This window comes from Petaurus breviceps, unplaced genomic scaffold, assembly GCF_028583685.1.
Source record: "Petaurus breviceps papuanus isolate PSGF00001 unplaced genomic scaffold, PetGlider_PUasm1.0 189, whole genome shotgun sequence".
Classification (NCBI taxonomy): domain Eukaryota; kingdom Metazoa; phylum Chordata; class Mammalia; order Diprotodontia; family Petauridae; genus Petaurus; species Petaurus breviceps.
This window is the reverse complement of record NW_027185809.1, coordinates 28,156,589-28,175,153: the sequence shown is the minus strand read 5'-3', so window position 1 is coordinate 28,175,153 and position 18,565 is coordinate 28,156,589. Positions and strand designations below refer to the sequence as shown.

The 18,565-nt window shown below is 39.2% G+C and overlaps 1 protein-coding gene across 1 annotated transcript in view; it reads right to left on the bottom strand.

The window, feature by feature from the left end:
- Nucleotides 1–18,565, bottom strand: part of RGS6 (regulator of G protein signaling 6) — a 714,417-nt gene that overhangs the window by 94,324 nt on the left and 601,528 nt on the right. Inside the window, 2 exon segments of the mRNA XM_069092090.1 lie at nt 4,498–4,623; nt 13,376–13,486. Of these exon segments, the coding sequence (XP_068948191.1) occupies nt 4,498–4,623; nt 13,376–13,486 (237 nt within the window).

Sequence of the window (18,565 nt, the reverse complement as noted above, 5' to 3'; positions counted from 1 at the left end):
TGTGTGTGTGTGTATGGTAGTAGCAGCAAAAAAACCATTGACTAGAGGATACCTGACTACATTATGAGCATATGAATATAATGCTATATTATCTTATTACTGCCATAAGAAATGATGGTTATGAAGAATTCAGAGAAACTTAGTAAGAATTATAGGAACTGATGGAGAATGAAGTAAGGAGAACCAAGAGAATAATATACACAGGGCATAACACACAGAGATGCAAAGGAGATAACACTAAAAGACATCAGAACTGAAATGGATACAGTGAAGCATCTTGATTTCTTTTTTCTTTTTTTTTTTTGCATTTTGGAGGGCAATTGGGGTTAAGTAACTTGCCCAAGGTTACACAGCTAGTTTTATTTGTGTGGGTGTTAAGTGTCTGAGGCCAGAAGCAAACTCAGGTTCTCCCGACTCCAGAGCTGGTGCTTTACTCACTGCGCCACCTAGCCACCCTGAAGCATCTTGATTTCAGAGGACAGAGGCTGCAAAGTATCTCCCTTCTCTGAGCAAAGAGGTGGCAAACTACGGTTGTGGAATGAAGCACATGCTGTTAGACATAGCCAAATGTGTCAGTTTATGAATACACTTCTTGGTTATGAGGGAGGGACTATTCAGGGGGAGACAATATTAAAAATATCAATAATATTTTGAAAAATCAAAAAAATAATTAATGAGTAAAGAAAACACACGTCCACATTTTCAATAAGTTCCTGCTCACTTAAAAATAAGGGTCTTAATGAGGGCCTGGTGTTGTAGTCTTTTGTATTAATAAGAACAAAGGAAAAGACTTGGTGAGCCAGGAAGCAGAGAACATGAAAATAGAAGAGGAAAAAAAATCTGCATTGTTCCTGGAAACCAAAGAGTCTCAGTGATGAGCTACTGTAAATTAAGCTTCTCCCTAGATAATCAATTCTCTTGAAAGTAGTGGGAATAGCAATGGAATTTGGGGCCCCTGAGAAAATTTTAACAACTCTTAGGGGAATTTTTCAACTCCAGCTGTTCCATTTTCTCAAACCTTATTCCTGTCAGGGATCATTAGAAGACCCTTTCTAACTCAGGGTTATCATTCTGTCTCTGCACAAATACATGCTGAGCATGAGCAATGTCCAGGCACATTCACAAGCCCTCCTGAACACACACACACACACACACACACACACTCACACGCATGCACACAACAGAGCTTTGCACAAGGTTAAATGGAGCCCTTCTTTGCATGGGAGAAAGGGGCTGGCAGTGACACACAGAGGCGGTGGCTTGATTTCCAGTTATGGTCCCCTTTGGATTCATTTGAGAAGGATGAGTGTTTGAACACCTGGCAGAGACAGACTCTACTGCCCCATGCTGGGGTTTAAGCGCACGACATATTTCATGAAACTAATCTGAGTTAATATGTGGTTTCAGTTACACCCAGAGCTTTCCTGAGTAAAGAATAAAATTATGTTTCTCATTTAGAGTGCAAGAGCCCCAACTGGACCTAGAAGCAGCTGAGCCAGCAGACGCTTCCATTTCTGTGCCCTTCACAATAACGTAATACTTTAGCCACCCCATAATAGTGCACAGAGGGGGGATGTAGCTGTTTTCGGAGGTCCTACTCAGTATGGATGAGAAGTGGTAGGTCAGTGAAAATCCTACAGCAAGTTATCATGGGGATCTGGAAAGGGAAGGGGTTACTCAAGGGACTGATTAAATGGACAGCAGCTGGACAGGGCCCGGGGCTGAAATGACCCTTGAGTAGCATTGCAACCCCTCCCCCCACCCCTCAACACTCAAGCAGACCTTGCTGTGGCTGATTGTAATGCTGGTGCTCTGCCTCTCAGGCCCCACAATATTTTTACTTCCAAAACATCCCCAGCCTCTGATCACTGCATGCTAGGCAACTCTGAGACTGTGATGGGGAGTGGGGAAGGCTAGTCGCTTTCAGCTTGAGGTACTTAATTGGGACTTTTAGACAACCATCAAAGATTTATTCAGCATAATGCTTCAGTATACTCAGAAATCAAATAGTGTAGCCCAGTTTATGATATATACATGTCTGTATATAAAGATATAACATTGATTTATGTTTACTCATATTATGCACAATAAACACCTTCTTCTGAGACACAATGGCACAGGGGATTCCCATTTCTCTGCTTCTTCTGTCCCATTCCCCTTGCATAGAATAGCCATTTTCCTCCTTGCCTTGTCAGACCTCTACCCTGAGGCCCTCTTTCCACATTGGTGATTCTTGTTAGAGAGGCACCATTTTAGCCGGCCATGTTTTTCCTCCTTCATTCTTGCTTTGACTCACACTGGATTTCCCCTTTTTCCCCCTTTCTTGCCACATTGTCACCCTTAGAAATCTCTGCTCTTCCTAACCCCTCCAATGATTTCTTAAAAACTGTTTGCCACATTTTAATTCAATTGAACAGAGGGAAAGTTACACAAGGTTTTGATCCCTTTTCATGAAAACACCGAGAGAAGAGAAGAAAAAAACAATTCTTTTCCCACAACCTACTCCCAGATATCCCCCTATGTATGGTCTTCCCCTATTAGAATGTAAGCTCCTTGAGGGAAGAGCTGTCTTCCTTGTTTATATTTCTATTCCTAGTGCTTAGCACAGTGCTTGGCACATAGTAAGTATTTAGCACTAGAAGGATTCCATTGTGTCGATTGATGAAAGAATTTTAAAATAATTTTTTTGAATGGGAGAAGGCAAGGCAATTGGGGTTAAGTGACTTGCCCAAGGTCATACAGCTTGTGTGTCAAGTGTCTGAGGCTGGATTTGAACTCAGGTCCTCCTGACTCCAGGGCCAGTGCTCTATTCACTGCGCCACCTAGGTGCCCCTAAAATAACTTTTAAAAAATAATTTTGCTATAATTTACTATAATTTCTCCTAATTGTATAAATACACCTTATATATAACTAATTACAAGCATATATAATTTTACTTTTAAATAAACATTTTTATTCTATCTTGAGTATATGCAAAGGCACCATGTTAGTTGATGCAGCTTGATTCTTTGAAGAATCTTTAAATTCAATAAATGCTCTATATATCATATATCTATGAATCTCTCTAAACCTATGCTTTCAACTCTCAGATCCAGTACCATCTCTTCCATGAAGTCTTCCCCTATTACTCTGGCCCTTGGTGCTGTTTCTCTTTCATAAACTCCTCTAACACTTACAAAAGATGAGGCAGGAATATGTTGGACAGAATGCCAGATTCAGAGTAAGGAACAATCTCCAGACTATTAGAGAAAGTCACTTAACCTCTATGTGCCTCAGGTAATTCTTAGGACTTGCCCTTATACAATTTCAGATCCTTATGGTATAGTACTTTTAATCTGTGCTATACAATTTAGCATTTTAATGACATGTTTTGCTCTCTAATCTGCCATACTTCCAACAAGATGGCAAGCTCCTTGAAGGCCAAGACCAAGTCTGGTCTCACAGAGTACTTGCCATCCTCAAAGTAATCAAGGTGATATTGTTAAATTGTTGATGATTTCAGACAATCTTAATTCTGAAGCAACAAAATGGATTTTGCACTTAAAAATTAGGGGTGTTGAAATGTGATTACTACTTTTTGTTGTTTTTATTTTTAATCTAAAACTCCCTCTCTTCTTCCAAACCTTCCTCCTCCCATTGGGAAGGCAAGAAATAAGATGCCTATTATACCTATGAAGTTATGCAAAACATTTCCACAACCAAGTTGTGAAAAAAGCAATAAGTATAAAGAATGTGAAAAAAGGCTTTCATCTGCACTCAGTTCATTGGTCCTTTCATCATGTGTCGAATGGTTGTGGATCACTGTATTACTCACAGTGTAGCTAAGTCTTCCATGGTTAATTATTGTTAAAATATTGCTGTTACTGTGTCCAATGCTCTCCTAGTTCTGCTCACTTCACTTTGCACCAGCTCATATAAGACTTTCCAGGTTTTTCTGAAACCATCCCCCTCACTATTTCTTACAGCACAAATGTATGTATCCCATTATAATCATATACCACAACTTATTTAGTCATTCCCCAATTGATGGAAATGTGAATTTCACTCTAAAGTTTCTAGGTATTACTGCATTTGAAGAAAAGCCATGTAGAACCTGTCAATTCAAATCAACAAATACTAAAATGAAATAATATTTGTAAAGTTATTAGCAGAGTACCTGGTACATAGTAGGTGCTTAATAAATGTCATTTCCCTTCCCCTTTTCCATATTTGTTGAGCATAGCTGCTATGGTTAAGACACAATGCTAGGTGTGATGTGATATAATGGGAAGTAACTAAAATAAACTTAAAATTATAATAATCAATTGCTTATTAAAACCATAATATAATTAGTTTTAATATATTTTGGGGATTAAAAAGAGAAGAAATAATGGAAAGGAAAAGAGGTCGAGGGAAAGAGAAAGAGAGAGAGAGAGAGAGAGAGAGAGAGAGATATCCTGAAAATCTATTCATTCACATATACTATGCACACAGTTCAGAACTTGTCAGAGACTTGCCTGAGGTTTTCTGAACTGAATTCCGACTCCAGAAAACGAAGGAACTGGTCTCGTCCCACTTGGTCCTTTAGTACCTCATCAATGGAGAATCCCCATCTCTTTACACGTTGTTGGCTGGGCTCTTTGCTTTGAGAATAAAGGATTTATTTGTTTGACTTTTTAGAAAAAAGATAAATGGGAGGAAAAAGTGTGTGTCGCATGCATTTGGGTCAACATTTCAAATGGGCTGAGCATCCAATGTAATTGTGTGCTCTATACATTTAGAAATCAATGGCAGTTTCCACTGTCCTGGTCCTCTTCTCTTCTTCCTCTATACTATTTCACTAGGTGATCTCATCAGTTCCTATAGATTTAATTACCATCTCTATGCTTATCCAGCCTTACTTAACCTTTCTGCTGATCTCCAGTATCATATCTCCAAATGAGATTAGACATTTCAAACTGGATGTCCCATGGACATCTTAAACGCAACATGTTGCAAATGAACTCATCCCCCCAAAACTCTCCTGCATTTACAAACTTTCCCATTACAGTTGAGGGCACTGCCATCCTCCCAGTCCCCTAGGCTTACCACCTAAGTATCATCTTTGACTCTTGACTCTCTCTCTGCCAGTAATTCCCATACCTGATTGTTGCCAAAGCTCGTCAATTTTGCCTTTGTAATATACCTCGCATATACCCCTTTCTCTTCCCTGATACTGCCAGCACTCTGATTTAGGCTCATATCACCTCATAGCACCTGTAGCTGCCTGGTTGTTCTGCCTGCCACAAGTCTCTCCCCACTCCAATCCTATCCTCCTTTCAGCTGTCAAATGGATCTTCCTAAAGCACAGGTTGAAACATGTCACCCTTGCCCCTTCTCAATAAATTCCAGTGGATTTCCAGCACTTCTAGGATCAAATATAAAATTATCTGGCATTCAAAACCTTTCAAAATCGTTCCTGCCTTTTTATAGTGCATCAGTCTCCTCAAGTACTCTTTAGATCACTGACACTGATTTTTTTTTGCTGTTCTTCAAATAAGAGACTCCATTCCTGACTGGGTATTTTAACTAGATGTCTCCCAAGATTGGGATGTCCTTCCTCCTCATCTCTACCTCCAAACTTCCTTGGCTTTCTTAAAATCCCACCTTCTACAGGAAGACTTTTCTTGTTTTCTGTTTTGTTGTTTAGTCATGTCTGACTCTTTGTGGCTGAGGTTTCTTGGCAAAAATACTGGGGTGGTTGGCCATTTCCTTCTCCAGCTCATCTTACAGACAAGACAACTAAGGCAAACAGGGTTAAGTGACTTGCCCAGGGTCACACTGCTAGTAAATTTCTTAAGCCAGATTTGAACTCAGGTTCAAAAATCTAGCTGCCCCAAGCCTTTCCTAAATCCCTTTTAATTCAAGCACTTTCTCTTGATTGTTTCCAATTTATCCTGTCTATATCTTGTTTGTACACAGTTATTTGCATGTTCTCTCCCCCATTAGATTGTGAGTTCCTTGATGGCAGGCACCTTCTTTCGCCATTCTTTGTATCCCCGGCACTTACTACAATGCCTGGGACATATTAACTTGTTAAGTCATGTCCAACTCTTCACGACCCCATGGATTTTGTCCATGGAATTTTCTTGGTAAAGATACTGAAGTGGTTTGCCATTTCCTTCTCTAGCATGCCCCTATTTTATAGATGATGAACTGAGGCAAATAGGGGTTAAGTGACTCACAAAGCTAGTGAATGTCTGAGGCCAGATTTGAACTCAGATCTTCCTGACTCCTGGTCACTCCTGCACTACCTAGCTGCCCACCTGGGACATAAGTGGTTAATAAACATTGGTTAACTAATTGACCCACCTAGAACATAGACTTTGAGGGAGGACCATAATTAATTAGTAATTATTTAATATTAGATAATATTATTAAATATATGCCATATATCACATAAATATTAAATATAATAATTGGTTAATAATAATAAACTAATATTGCTTTGTCCCAGGACACTGAACTAGAGGGTACCACCTGTCTCTGCAATCCTTTAGCAGCTTAGAAACAATAAAACTCAGTATCTAGTTAGCATGAATAGTTAAAATAGGAAGCTATTAGAGCTTGCTTCCTTTCTCTGTAGGCATACCCTTGGTGAAGTCCTCCTTAACCCAACTCTCCCTGCCCCTACACCCACCCCAACCCACTTTATGCTGATGGCCATGTACTCAGTTTGTGCTACTTGTCTCAGGTGAAAAAAGTGCCAATGATAGCTCTACTGTGAGCATATATATGTATACATGTATGGGTCATGTATATGTATGTGCGTGTATGTGTATATGTAAGCCACAAAGAACATTAAAGAAGCAATTCTAAAATGGGGAAACTTGAGGTGGAAACTGAAACTCAGAGAAATTCTCTTGAGCATGGAGCTCATTGCAATAGAAAAAGAAACGCCATCAAGTCACAGATAACCTGTTTTTATACCATTTACCTTAAAAATACCAAGCTGGGAAAGACAGTGTAGAAAAGTGGAGAGATGGTCTTGAAGTAAAGAAGGGGGTTTGAGTCCCACTCCTGACACCATTAGCTGTGTGACCCTGGGCATAGCTTAACCTCCCAGCACCCCAGGCAAACCATACATCACAGAGAAGTTGCTGACCTGTATGAGTAGAGGAAGTTTCCTTCCCACCAATTGTTGTCTACACCAATGAAATCACAGGTTTGGAGCACAAAGAAACAAACAAATCAATAGCTGAATGGATAACCAAAGTGGGCCAAAGCCAGAAAGATGGGAATGGGGATACAGAACTTTTTCTAAACTTACTTCAAGACATCATTCCCATTAAATGGTGTCCAGGGTGATAAGGAGGGCTGTTTCTTAAGAAATGCCTTTGGGCTTGAAGCTATCAATAATTTTAGAATCCTAGGTAGCAAAGACCATTAGACCATCTGAGCTCAGAACACAAGCTCTGGGGTGGATGTCGCTGGGTGCTTGTATTTTGAATGAAAGTTTCAGGCAGACTCTGATAAGTCTTAGAGATAGAATTACAACAGTGACAGTTACATCTGGTAACAGCAGCAGCAGCAAATTGGAGCCAGCTTGCAGAGGGAAAGGACTGTCAGTCTTTGGGGGTCACTGTCTGGTACACAAATAACAATTAATGTCTTCTTTTGCCATTCTTGTATTCCTAGCACTTAGCACAGTGCCTGGGACATAGTAGGTGGTTCTCCAGCTAAGATAATAGAACAACACCATCTTTTTTCTGTTTATTTATTTGGTTTTGTAGAGGGAATGGTGGTTGTGGTGATCCAGAAAGGCTGGGAGTCAATGATAAAGGTGAAATCAGAAACACTAGGGAAGGAGCAATGATACTGTTCAGTGAGAACAAGAGCTCAGACGCAAGAAGTCGTAATGGGAACCTTGTGCCTTTAGGGAAAAGTGCCTCTCTGTCTCTATCAGTGGGGCTCATGCTATCAGGCCTGGAAATTCACAGTAGGTTCAGTCTCCAGGGGAATTTTAAAGCAGAGTTCCATAGATACAAGTCAGAATACCTGTCCCTAGGTCCCCCAAATATATTTAAAAGGCAGTTCCCACATCAATTGCATAGTTTTGAAGGCACAACCCTTTGTCTAGGAAAAGTACTAAATGACACACACACTCATGTATATAGTGCTGTCATTGTTGTTCACTTATTTCAATCACGTCTGACTCTTTGCGAGCCCATTTGGAGTTTTCTTGGCAAAGATACTGAAGCGGTTTGCCATTTCCCTCAGCTCATTTTACAGATGAGGAAACTGAGGCAAACAGGGTTAAGTGACTTGCCCAGGGTCACACAGATAATAAGTGTCTGAGGTCATATTTGAATTCATGAAGATGAGTCTTCCTGATTCCAAGTCCAGTGTTCTATCCACTGTGCCACATATATGTGCTTCTATATATATTTGTGTGTGTATGTGTATTTTTTTTTGGAAGGGGGGAGGCAAGGCAGTTGGGGTTAAGTGAATTAACCAAGGTCACACAGTTAGTATCAAGTGCCTGAGGTCACATTTGAACTCAGGTCCTCCTGACTCCCAGGCTGGTGCTCTATTCACTGCACCACCTAACTACCCCTATGTGCATATATTTTTAAAGAATCCTAAATCCCTATGAGGTCCAAATTTTCTCTCTCTCTTCCCAATGCCATGCATGGAATAAACTTTTTTTTATTATTTTTTATATAATTTTACATTATGCAATAAACTTCCCTCTCCTAAACTCAAGCTACAGGTATTTGAAAACCCAATGAACTTGTGGCATTTATTGTCCTTTGGTGATCAATCATACGGTGCTTTGTGGCCACTCCTGTAGCGCTCTTAACTTTTCATGTACCCGTCTTGTCTCTGCTTTCTCGCCCCTATTCCTAGGCTGTTGGGCAGCTGAATAATAGATTAGGTTTCACCCAATACAAATTTCTGATGTATAATCTCAGCTTGATCCTGCCTGTTGCTTTAAGCTTGTCTCTTTTTCTTTCTAGAGAACCATACTTATTGCAAACCAATTCCATTCTCTTCAACAGCCCATCCACATTCCTACCTCCAGACACTTAGAAGGTAGCCACATTTACCATCCTGTTGAGAGCTGTCTGAGTCCACCTGCCAGAGAGTTCCCTTAGATCCCCCCTTAATTCCCTCAAACTTCTCAGCATTATCATTCACTCTCCCTTCCTATTACTGAAGAGACCTAAGCCTAATCCCTTGCCATATGCTCTTTATCCAACTCACAGGCCACAGATTAAGGGCTTGAAGGGACCTCAAAGGCCATCGAGTCAACCCTCTCCTCTTACAGATAAGGAAACTGAGCCCCAAATAACTTGCCTAATTTCACAGAGGTGGTAAGCATCAGATGTTAGATCTGAACGTTGGTTCTTTGACCCTAAACCCATTTTTCCTTTTCTACACTCATACCTCCAAAAGACATATCCTCCCTTTCTCTTACATCTTCATTTCTCCTTTTCTCATCTCGCTCCTTCTCATCTGCCTAGAAAATACGTGGGTCTCCAATTCTAAAATTGTTTTCTTTGATTTTTCATACTCAATTAACTTTTGTTTTTATATCTCCCTTCCCTTTCACTGCTAAACTCCTTTAAAAAGTTTTCTGTACTTGATATTTCTACTTCTTTACTATCTACTCCCTGACTTCTTAAAAGTCCCACACTAATCAATTGAAACTGCTCTTTCAAACGTCACCAATGATGATGTTCCTAATCATTTAATCCAATGTCCTTTTTGAGTATTCACTCTACTTGGCCATTGCAGAATTTCATAGCATTGACCAACCTTTCCTGTTGGATATTCTCTCTTTTTCTCCCTTTCTTTGACTTCATAGCCATCATTCTCTTCTGGTTCTTTTCCCACCTAGCTAAGTCTTTCTCTGTCTACTTCAACAGCTCTATGCCCCCTTTCTGAATGTTCAAGGTGCATGTTCCCAGGGTTTTGTCCTGGCTCCTCTTTCATCCTCTTTCTACAAACCCTAACAATCTTATTCACTCTTGTCACTTTACCTATTTCCTCTATGCAGGTGACTTGTAAAACTTCATTTCTAAGACCTACATGAACTGATGCAAAGTGAAATGAGTAGAACCAGGATAACACTATACCCATTAACAGCAATATTGTAAGATGATCATCTGTGAATGACTTAGTTATTCTCTGCAATACAATGATCCAAGACAACTCTGAAGAACTTATGATGAAAAATGCTATACGTTCCCAGAGAAAGAACTAATGAATTCTGAATACAGATTGAAGCATATTTTTTTTACTTTATTTTTCTTTTTTTAAATCTGTTTTCTTTTACAACATAAATAATATAGAAATATGTTTTGCATGACTATGTCTGTATAACCTATATCAAATTGCTTACCTTTTCAATGAGGGGAGTGGGAAGGAAGGGAGAGAATTTGGAACTCAAAATTTTAAAAATGAATATTAGAAATTGTTTTTACATGTAATTGGGGGAAAATAAAATACTAAATAATATTTTTAAAAAAGCAATTGGGGTTAAGTAACTTGCCCAAGGTTACACAGCCAGTTTTTTATGTGTGGGTGTTAAGTGTCTAAGGCCGGAACTGATTCCGGGTTGGCAATCTATTTACTACGCCACCTAGCCACCCCAACTAAATAATTTTATAATTTTTAAAAAAACTTCATTCCCCCGACTTTTCTCTTAATTTCCAGACCCTATTGTCAACTGCTTAAAAGCTATCACTATCTGAATGTCCACCCCAGCCTCAAACTTAACATATGAAAAAACACATTTATCTTTTCTGCTATTCCTTATCCTCATGATTTCACCCGCTTTTGTTAATGGTACTACCACATTCATCTTGGTGATTATCTTCAATTTGTCCTTTCATATCTATTCAGCTACCAATTCTTGTTGATTCAACCTGTGTAGCATCTTTTGAGTCAGTTCACCCAATATGGTTTCCTTGAAAAGAGATCATGCCAGATGAATCTCATTTCCTTTTTCTTTGAGGTTAGACTAACTATACTGGTAGATTAGGGGAAGCACTTAACAAAATCCCTCATGCCAACATTATAGATAAGATAAGAAAGAAGGAACTTAGGTAGATTCAGAACTTGTAGAATGAACAGTTCAAGAGAGTGATCATTGATTGGTTGATGGCAACTAGGAGCGAGGTTTTTAGAGGAATGTCCCAGTGATTTGCCTTTGGCATTGTGTTGCTCAACATTTTTATGTATTATTTCAATGGAGCCATACAAGGCATGTTTGTCAAATCTGCAAATGACCCAGAGTTGAAAGTGATAATTAATATGATGGATCCTGGACAGAGTGAAGATCCAAAAAGATCTTGATATCTAGTAAGATCAAATTTAACTAGAACAAGGGTAAATATACACCTGGATTAAAAAAATAAGACAAATATGAGTGAGATATTAGACAAGAGTGCCCTTGGAGAGGGGGAAGATTGGGGAGGGGGGTTAGTGTCTTGAGTCAACAGTGTGAAAAGACAACCAAAAAAGATAAATCTATCCAAATACAGGCCTACAAATGTAGTAGATAGAGTGCTAGACCTGGAGTCAGGAAGACTCATCTCCCTGAGTTAAAATCTGACCTCAGACACTTACTAGCTGTGTGACCCTGGGCAACTCACTTAACCCTGTTTGCCTCAGTTTCCTTCTCTGTAAAATCATCTGGAGAAGGAAATGGCAAAGCACCCCAGTATCTTTGCCCAGTAACTTTCTCTTAAGGCAAGTGTCATTGAGGGACCCTAAACAATAGAAGGACCAAGAATTCCAACTGATATAAAAATGTCCTTGGTTCTTTGTGGTATTCTTAAATTCCAGTACTTCTCAATACCCCATGTGCCACTTGGCCTTCATGGATGACATAACATTTGAGGGAACATGACTGTGAGCCCTCCACGGTACCTGTTTTTTTTTTATGGTTCATGGAGTACATCCCACCACTGCCTTTGTCATAATGGCTCAGGTCAGATTTGGGGTGGCATTGGCTGAAGGTGGGCTCCTGTTTCAATGCAGGATTGAGAGGTATTTCTTTTAATTATACAGAGAGGGATGGAGGGAGAGAAGCAGAGAGACAGACAGAGAAAGAGAGTGAGAGCACTAAAGAGAAAGCTTAATGCATGTTCCCATGAAGAGAGCAATTGCCTAATTAACCTCTCTTGTGAGACCCTACTAGGCTCATGGATGAGGTCTAATATTTGCATTAGAGCAAATAATCTGGTTGGGCACTAAAGTATGAATGCCTTACACAGATTCCAGTTATCTCATGCAGCAGAACCAGGGTCCTACTAAGGTTCTCTGGGCTCAGGGACCTAAAATTAAGCCCATTTAGAGGGGCATGAGATCTAGCTAGCTGGGAAGAGACAAGATACTGAATTATTCTAGTTCAGCTAAAGTGAGACTTGCCTCCTCTCTGACTTTTAAAAAACAAAGAAGAATTAGAAACAGACATCATTCAAACTTGTTTTGCCAGCTCTCATGTTCCCATGTACCTTTTTAAGCCTGATATAATTTCTATGATCCATTAGTATGGTAAATGAACCCTAAGAACTATTGGTCCCACCGAGGGCAGGGACTGTCTTTTGCTTTTTTTTGTAACCCCCAGTGTTTAGCATAGTGTCTGGTACACTGTTGTTCAGTTGTATCCAACTCCTTGTGACCTTGTGGACCAACTGACCATGGGGTTTTCTTGGCAAAGATATTGGAGTGGTTTGCTATTTCCTTCTCTAGCTTTATGTAGGCAAGGGTTAAATGACATTTCAGGATCACATAGCCAGTAAGTATCTGAGGTCAGATTTGAACTCTGGTTTTTTGACTCTAGGCACAATGCTCTATCCACTTCATCACCTAGCTTCCTGGAGAATAGTACGCACTTAATAAATGCTTTATTGACTAACTAACTAGAAATCTAGTTCAAACCCTTCATGAAACATGAATCCTATATACTACATCTGACTGAATCAGCCAGTGTGATAACCAGTCCATATCTCTCTACCTTTGTCTCTAAGGTTATTCACTCAATTCAATAAATGTTTAGAAGTGCCTACTAGGCATTTACATAATGCATTTACACCCATTAGGTATAAGGTAGGTGTATGACATATAAAGTATATTGTAAGATGCCTTGATGAAAAAAGGGATAATATGCTAAAATCCAGATCTACCAGTCTAACAACCTTGTCCAAAAGGAAACGAACATAATCTGACAAGTTTTGTTCTTAACCAATTCTTCAGTGGCCCTCATTAGCCCAGAGACAATGGAAAGCTGCCTTGAAGAGCATTATTAGATCTCATGGAATTCCCACTCCCCCTCCCTTCTGAAAAAAGATTAACTTTTTTTGTTCTCTCAAGTTAATATTATTATTATTTTTATTTTTATACCTCATCTCTATGTCCCATAAAGTGATGTCATCACTGATCCATGGATTAGAAGGTTCTGCTGGAGTTATCAAAGGATCATATTCCACATATTGTTCCATGTAAGCAATTAAGCTGTGGCCAGGAGGGAAGAGAGAGACAGAGGAGACAAAGTCACTAATCACCATAGCAATATCATGTCAGGGTCACAGTCTTGTACTTCAAATGTTCAATGCATTTACCTCACTAGATGCTGGGAATGAGAAGCTCCATCTCATTCCCTAAGCAATGAGGGGACCATTGAACAGCAAAGAGAGTATATAGCCCAAAGTTTATTTCTTCCTATCCTAAGCTGGTCTCATGTTCATTCCTTCAAGGAATCTGAGATGAATTTGAAGTTTTAGAAGACAACTGACCCATTATCGCTTCAATTCTCCATAGTTAGAAGAAGTAGAGGTATTCTAGCATTGGATGTAGATTAGAATCTCCAATATTAGAAAAGCCATTTTCTTTAAGACATAAATACTAGGAATGGAGGACACGGGAGCCTTTTAATAGAAAGTATAATGGGTCTTGATTGAACTACTCAGTTGGCCCATTTCAATTTACAAGCAATGCCATGTGCTGCTCACGTGATCACCTAAAACTGAAACTGTTTATATATGATAGACTTGGGCAGAAGTATGCTGGCAGCTGTTTAACAAATGGCTCTTTGAAAAATGTGTGAGTGACACATACTTTTAAATTTAATCTGTATTATTAATATTATCTCTGCCACTTGAATCTAAACAATCAACAGAATGACAAATCAAGTCCTGATTTGTAGTGTTTGCTGATTTCTAAGGTATAAATGCTCACACTAAAAATTTAACAATCATCTCTCTGTTCAAGATGGTTCCAACATGGAACATCTTGGGAGTCCACATGGAGGTACCATTGGCTTTGGAAGTAAGTCCCTGTCCCATCATGGATTGAGTTGGGCTGACTATTCAAAATTTGACTCAACTGAATCCCCAAAACCTGTTAGGAATTTCTCTATCTAAAACCTCATCTTACATTTCTGCTTAAACAATTAAAAATAAAAAAGACTTCTCTTTAGCCAAACTGAGAGTAAATAGCTTCAAAGACTTTGTGGAAGTGTCTGTGTTTGACAAACCTTTACATCATCCTTTCCCTCACCCCAACCCCTTTCATTTAACTTACAAGTTAAAAAAAAAGTCATAAGGATCTATTGATAGTTGAACAGATGACAGGAGGTTAGTATTAACCATTTGTAAAAGTTCCTTACTCTAATAGTGAGAACTCACAATGAAACTTGGGCTAGAGTAGAATTTCCACATACAATAGAAAGAGTATTAGATTTCCATTTAAAGGACCTGAGGTCTAAACCCAGCTCTGCCACTAAATTGGTTTTGGGCGAGTCACTTGAGCTCTTCTGGCATTAGTTACCTGATCTATGAAATGAAGTGGTTGGACTAGATGGTCACTAAGGCTCTGGGTAACTTTCCAAATTTAAGTGATCATTATGACCAAATATAACAGAAGGGAAAGAGGACAGATTTATAACAGTTAGCATTTATATAGGGCTCTGATGTTGACAAAATGCTACAGACATTATCTCATTGCAACAACCTTAAGTGGTAGGTGCTATTATCATCCCCATTTCACAGATGAGAAAACTGAAATCAACAGAAGTTAAGTGACTTGCCCAGGGTCACACAACTAGTAAGTGTCTAAGGCAGGATTTGAACACAAGTTTTCCTTACTTTAGGTCCAGTGTTCTACCAAATTAGAGTCAAGGTTTTCTTGCAGAATAACAAACAAGGGGCACACATTTAAAATACAAGTGGTGATGAGGGAGGACAGGATTTGGAGGCCTTGCCTAAGGGCCCCCAGATGCCTTCTCCCATCTCTGGGGAACATGTATCTCCTGAAAGACAATATGTTTTTCAGTTACATCTGGCTCTCTGTGACCCCATTTGGATTCTTCTTGGCAAAGAAAATGTTTTGCCATTTCCTTCGCCTGCTCATTTTACAGATGAGGAAACTGAGGCAAACAGAATTAAATGACTTGTCCAGGGTCACACAGCTAGTAAGTGTCAGATCAGATTTGAACTCAGGAAGATGAGTCTTCCTGATTCCAAGCCCAGTGCTCTATGCACTATGGAGCCCCCTAGCTGCCCATTGAAAAGTACAAGGAGATGCTAATCTGAAGGGACTGCATAGGTGCTTCCTTGATTAGTGCTTTCTCCAAATGTGTGAAAGTCTAACAACAACTTGAAAAGAAAGCTTTTTGTCTGTTCTTTTAAACCAAATCACATTGGTCTGTTATTATAAGAGAAGGAATAGAATGTGCTAATAAGAAGGGTTTACAGAGCAGAGTTAAGTGGTGAGCTTGAATCAAGGGAATGCCAAGGATAAGAGTGGGAAGGATTTTCTGTTTAAGACAAAGTAGGATGGGTTGTTATACAAGCTGGGGAACAATAACCTATGAAGACGTGGATGTGAATATGACTAGCATCCTTAGGAAGTCCAATAGACAGGATGGGCTTTATATGATGCTGTATCAACTTTTAGTTTATTTAACTTTTCACATGATTACACGACCACCTTGGGGAAGAGGAGGGAAGTCAGTCAGTCACCTTAAGGATGGAGATGAATGGCTTTGTTAATGAGCACAGTAGGTGAAAGAAAATTAGGGGCTGGCTCAGGAGGAAGGGCTCATGAGCATCAGAAGGTCCTATGTTGTATTCCATTACAGGATGAAGTGCAAGGAGGCGACTCTTTGCTGGTTAACCCAAAGAATAATCATAAAATGTCAGAAAGTAACTAAGAAAATGTGATGTAAAGCTGTGGAGGCAGCCACCACCAAAGGCCCTGAACTATGTAGTAAGTCAGAGAAATGGTACCCTGCTTTAGCAATCTTTAGAGGAATAATAGAATGTGCTAAGAAGAGCTGGTGTGGAGAAAATGGCTGGATTAAATGGTGAGCCTGGATCAAGAGACTGCATTTGATAGGACAAGGAAGGATTTTCTTTGTAAAACCATGTGAAATGTGGGATACCATGTAAGCTAGAGAGCCATAGCCTATGAGAACACTCTGTGTGAATGTGACTAGCATTCCAAGAGTAATTTGTCACACTAAGAAAGAAAGAAAGGAAAGAAAGAAAGAAAAGAAGAAAGAGAAAGAAAGGAAGGGAGCAAGGAAGGAAGGAAGAAGGAAAGAAAGAAAAAAAGAAAAAAGGAAGGAAGAAACAAAGAGACACAAGTCATAAGGAGAGGGAGATGAGGATGTCTATAAAACTCTTAACTATGTGTACTGGCAAAAAGACACTCTAAAAGAAAAAGAACCAGTCTTAAGTTAATATAATGGATAGAAGTCAGTAGGGAACATGAAATGGAAGTACAATAGAAAAGGCCCTGGAAGTCAGAGGATCTAGATTCAAATCCTGACTTTGCCACTTACTATATAGGTGACCTTTTGTTCAGTTGTTTTTCAGTGGTGTCTGACTCTTTATGACCTATTTGGTGTTTTCTTGGCAGAAATATTGGAGTGGTTTGCCATTTCCTTCTCCAGCTCATTTTACAGATGAGGAACTGAGGCAAACAGGGTTAAGTGACTTGTCCAGGATCACATAACCAGAAAATGTCTGAGGCTTTAACTCAGGAAGAAGAGTCTTCCTGACTCCAGGCCTAATGCTCTATCTACTGTGCAATCTAAAGGAACCTTGAAGGTCATAGTGTGCAACTTTGAAAAAAGCTAGAAAAAGTGGTTGAGGTTTTATATTTTCCATTTGCAACTGTCCCCAATTTCTTAGCATGCATAACAAGAAAGGTTTAACACTTGGAGAGATGGTAGTGAACATGACAGCTCTATATGTGTGTTTTGTGGGTGAGGGTGGGGAATAAACACTGAAATGCTCAGGGTAAGCAAAGATAGAATGTGGTTTTCAGAGCATGGGGAACTATATACCACAGGCTGCATTGAAAGTGGGGAGGGAGGGGCGTCCAGGTGGCTCAGTGAGTAAGAGCAGAGGGCTCCAGTGTCGGGATGACCTGGATCAAATCCTGGGCTCAGATACTCAGCACCACAACCAGAAATAACTGGCCGTGTAACCTTGAGCAAGTTACTTAACCCCGATTGCTTAAAAAAAAAAAAAAGGAAGTGGGGAGGGGAGGGGAGGGAAATGCTGTACAAACATTTTCTCTTTTGATCTTTGCAACAACCCTGGGAGATAGGTACTATCATTAACAGAATTTTACAGTTGAGGAAACTGAGACAGATGGAGGTTAGGTGACTTGCCCAGGGTCATACAGCTAGCAAGTGTCTGAGCCCTATTTGAACTTGGGTGTTCCTGACTCCAGGACAGCAGAGTGTATCCACAATGCCATCTAGTTGTCTAAGTAAGAATTCTGGCAAAATCATAAAAGTATTTTAGAAAGAAGATACATACATACATGCATACAGCTAAATAGATACAGATAGAGATACATCTATGGACATAGATTTAGATAATATAAAATTACATATGCCACATATATAATATACATTATATATTATGTAATGTAATCATATTATATAATATCTAAGTATAATTTATATTATCTTTAGTGTTCATAGATTTATATAATATAAAGTAACATAATCATATTATATACTATAATTATAATTCATATAATATACAATGTATGAGATATATATTATATGACATGCTATATAATAGAATTATAGTTTATATTAAAAATGTGTACATATATACAAATATATGAATTTTTGTTAAAGTTTAAAAGGACTCATAAATTCAAGATCATTGACAGAAAACAATGTAGGGTAGCAGAAAGAACAGTGAATTGAGAGTCAATAAACCTGGATTAGAATCTTGACTCTGTTGCTGCCTCTTTGAACTTGGTCAAATAACTCTCCTCCCTGGGTCTCATTTTTCTCACCTATAAAATTAAGGAATGGGACCAGGTACTCCCTTAAGGTCCCATCTAGTTTTAGATCTGGAAGGACTATTCTCATTAAAGGGCAATAGGAAGGAAAATTGGGAACCAAGGAAATGGTAGAAATCTTTTGGCCCACAGACCTTGTTTTGATCTGACAGCTTCCGTCATGTGATTCATGAAACAAAATGAAATTGGATTAAGATGGAAAACAGTCAAAACTCTGGAGATGCGGAGAGGAAAGGAAACGAGAGAACTTGGCACTCCAAT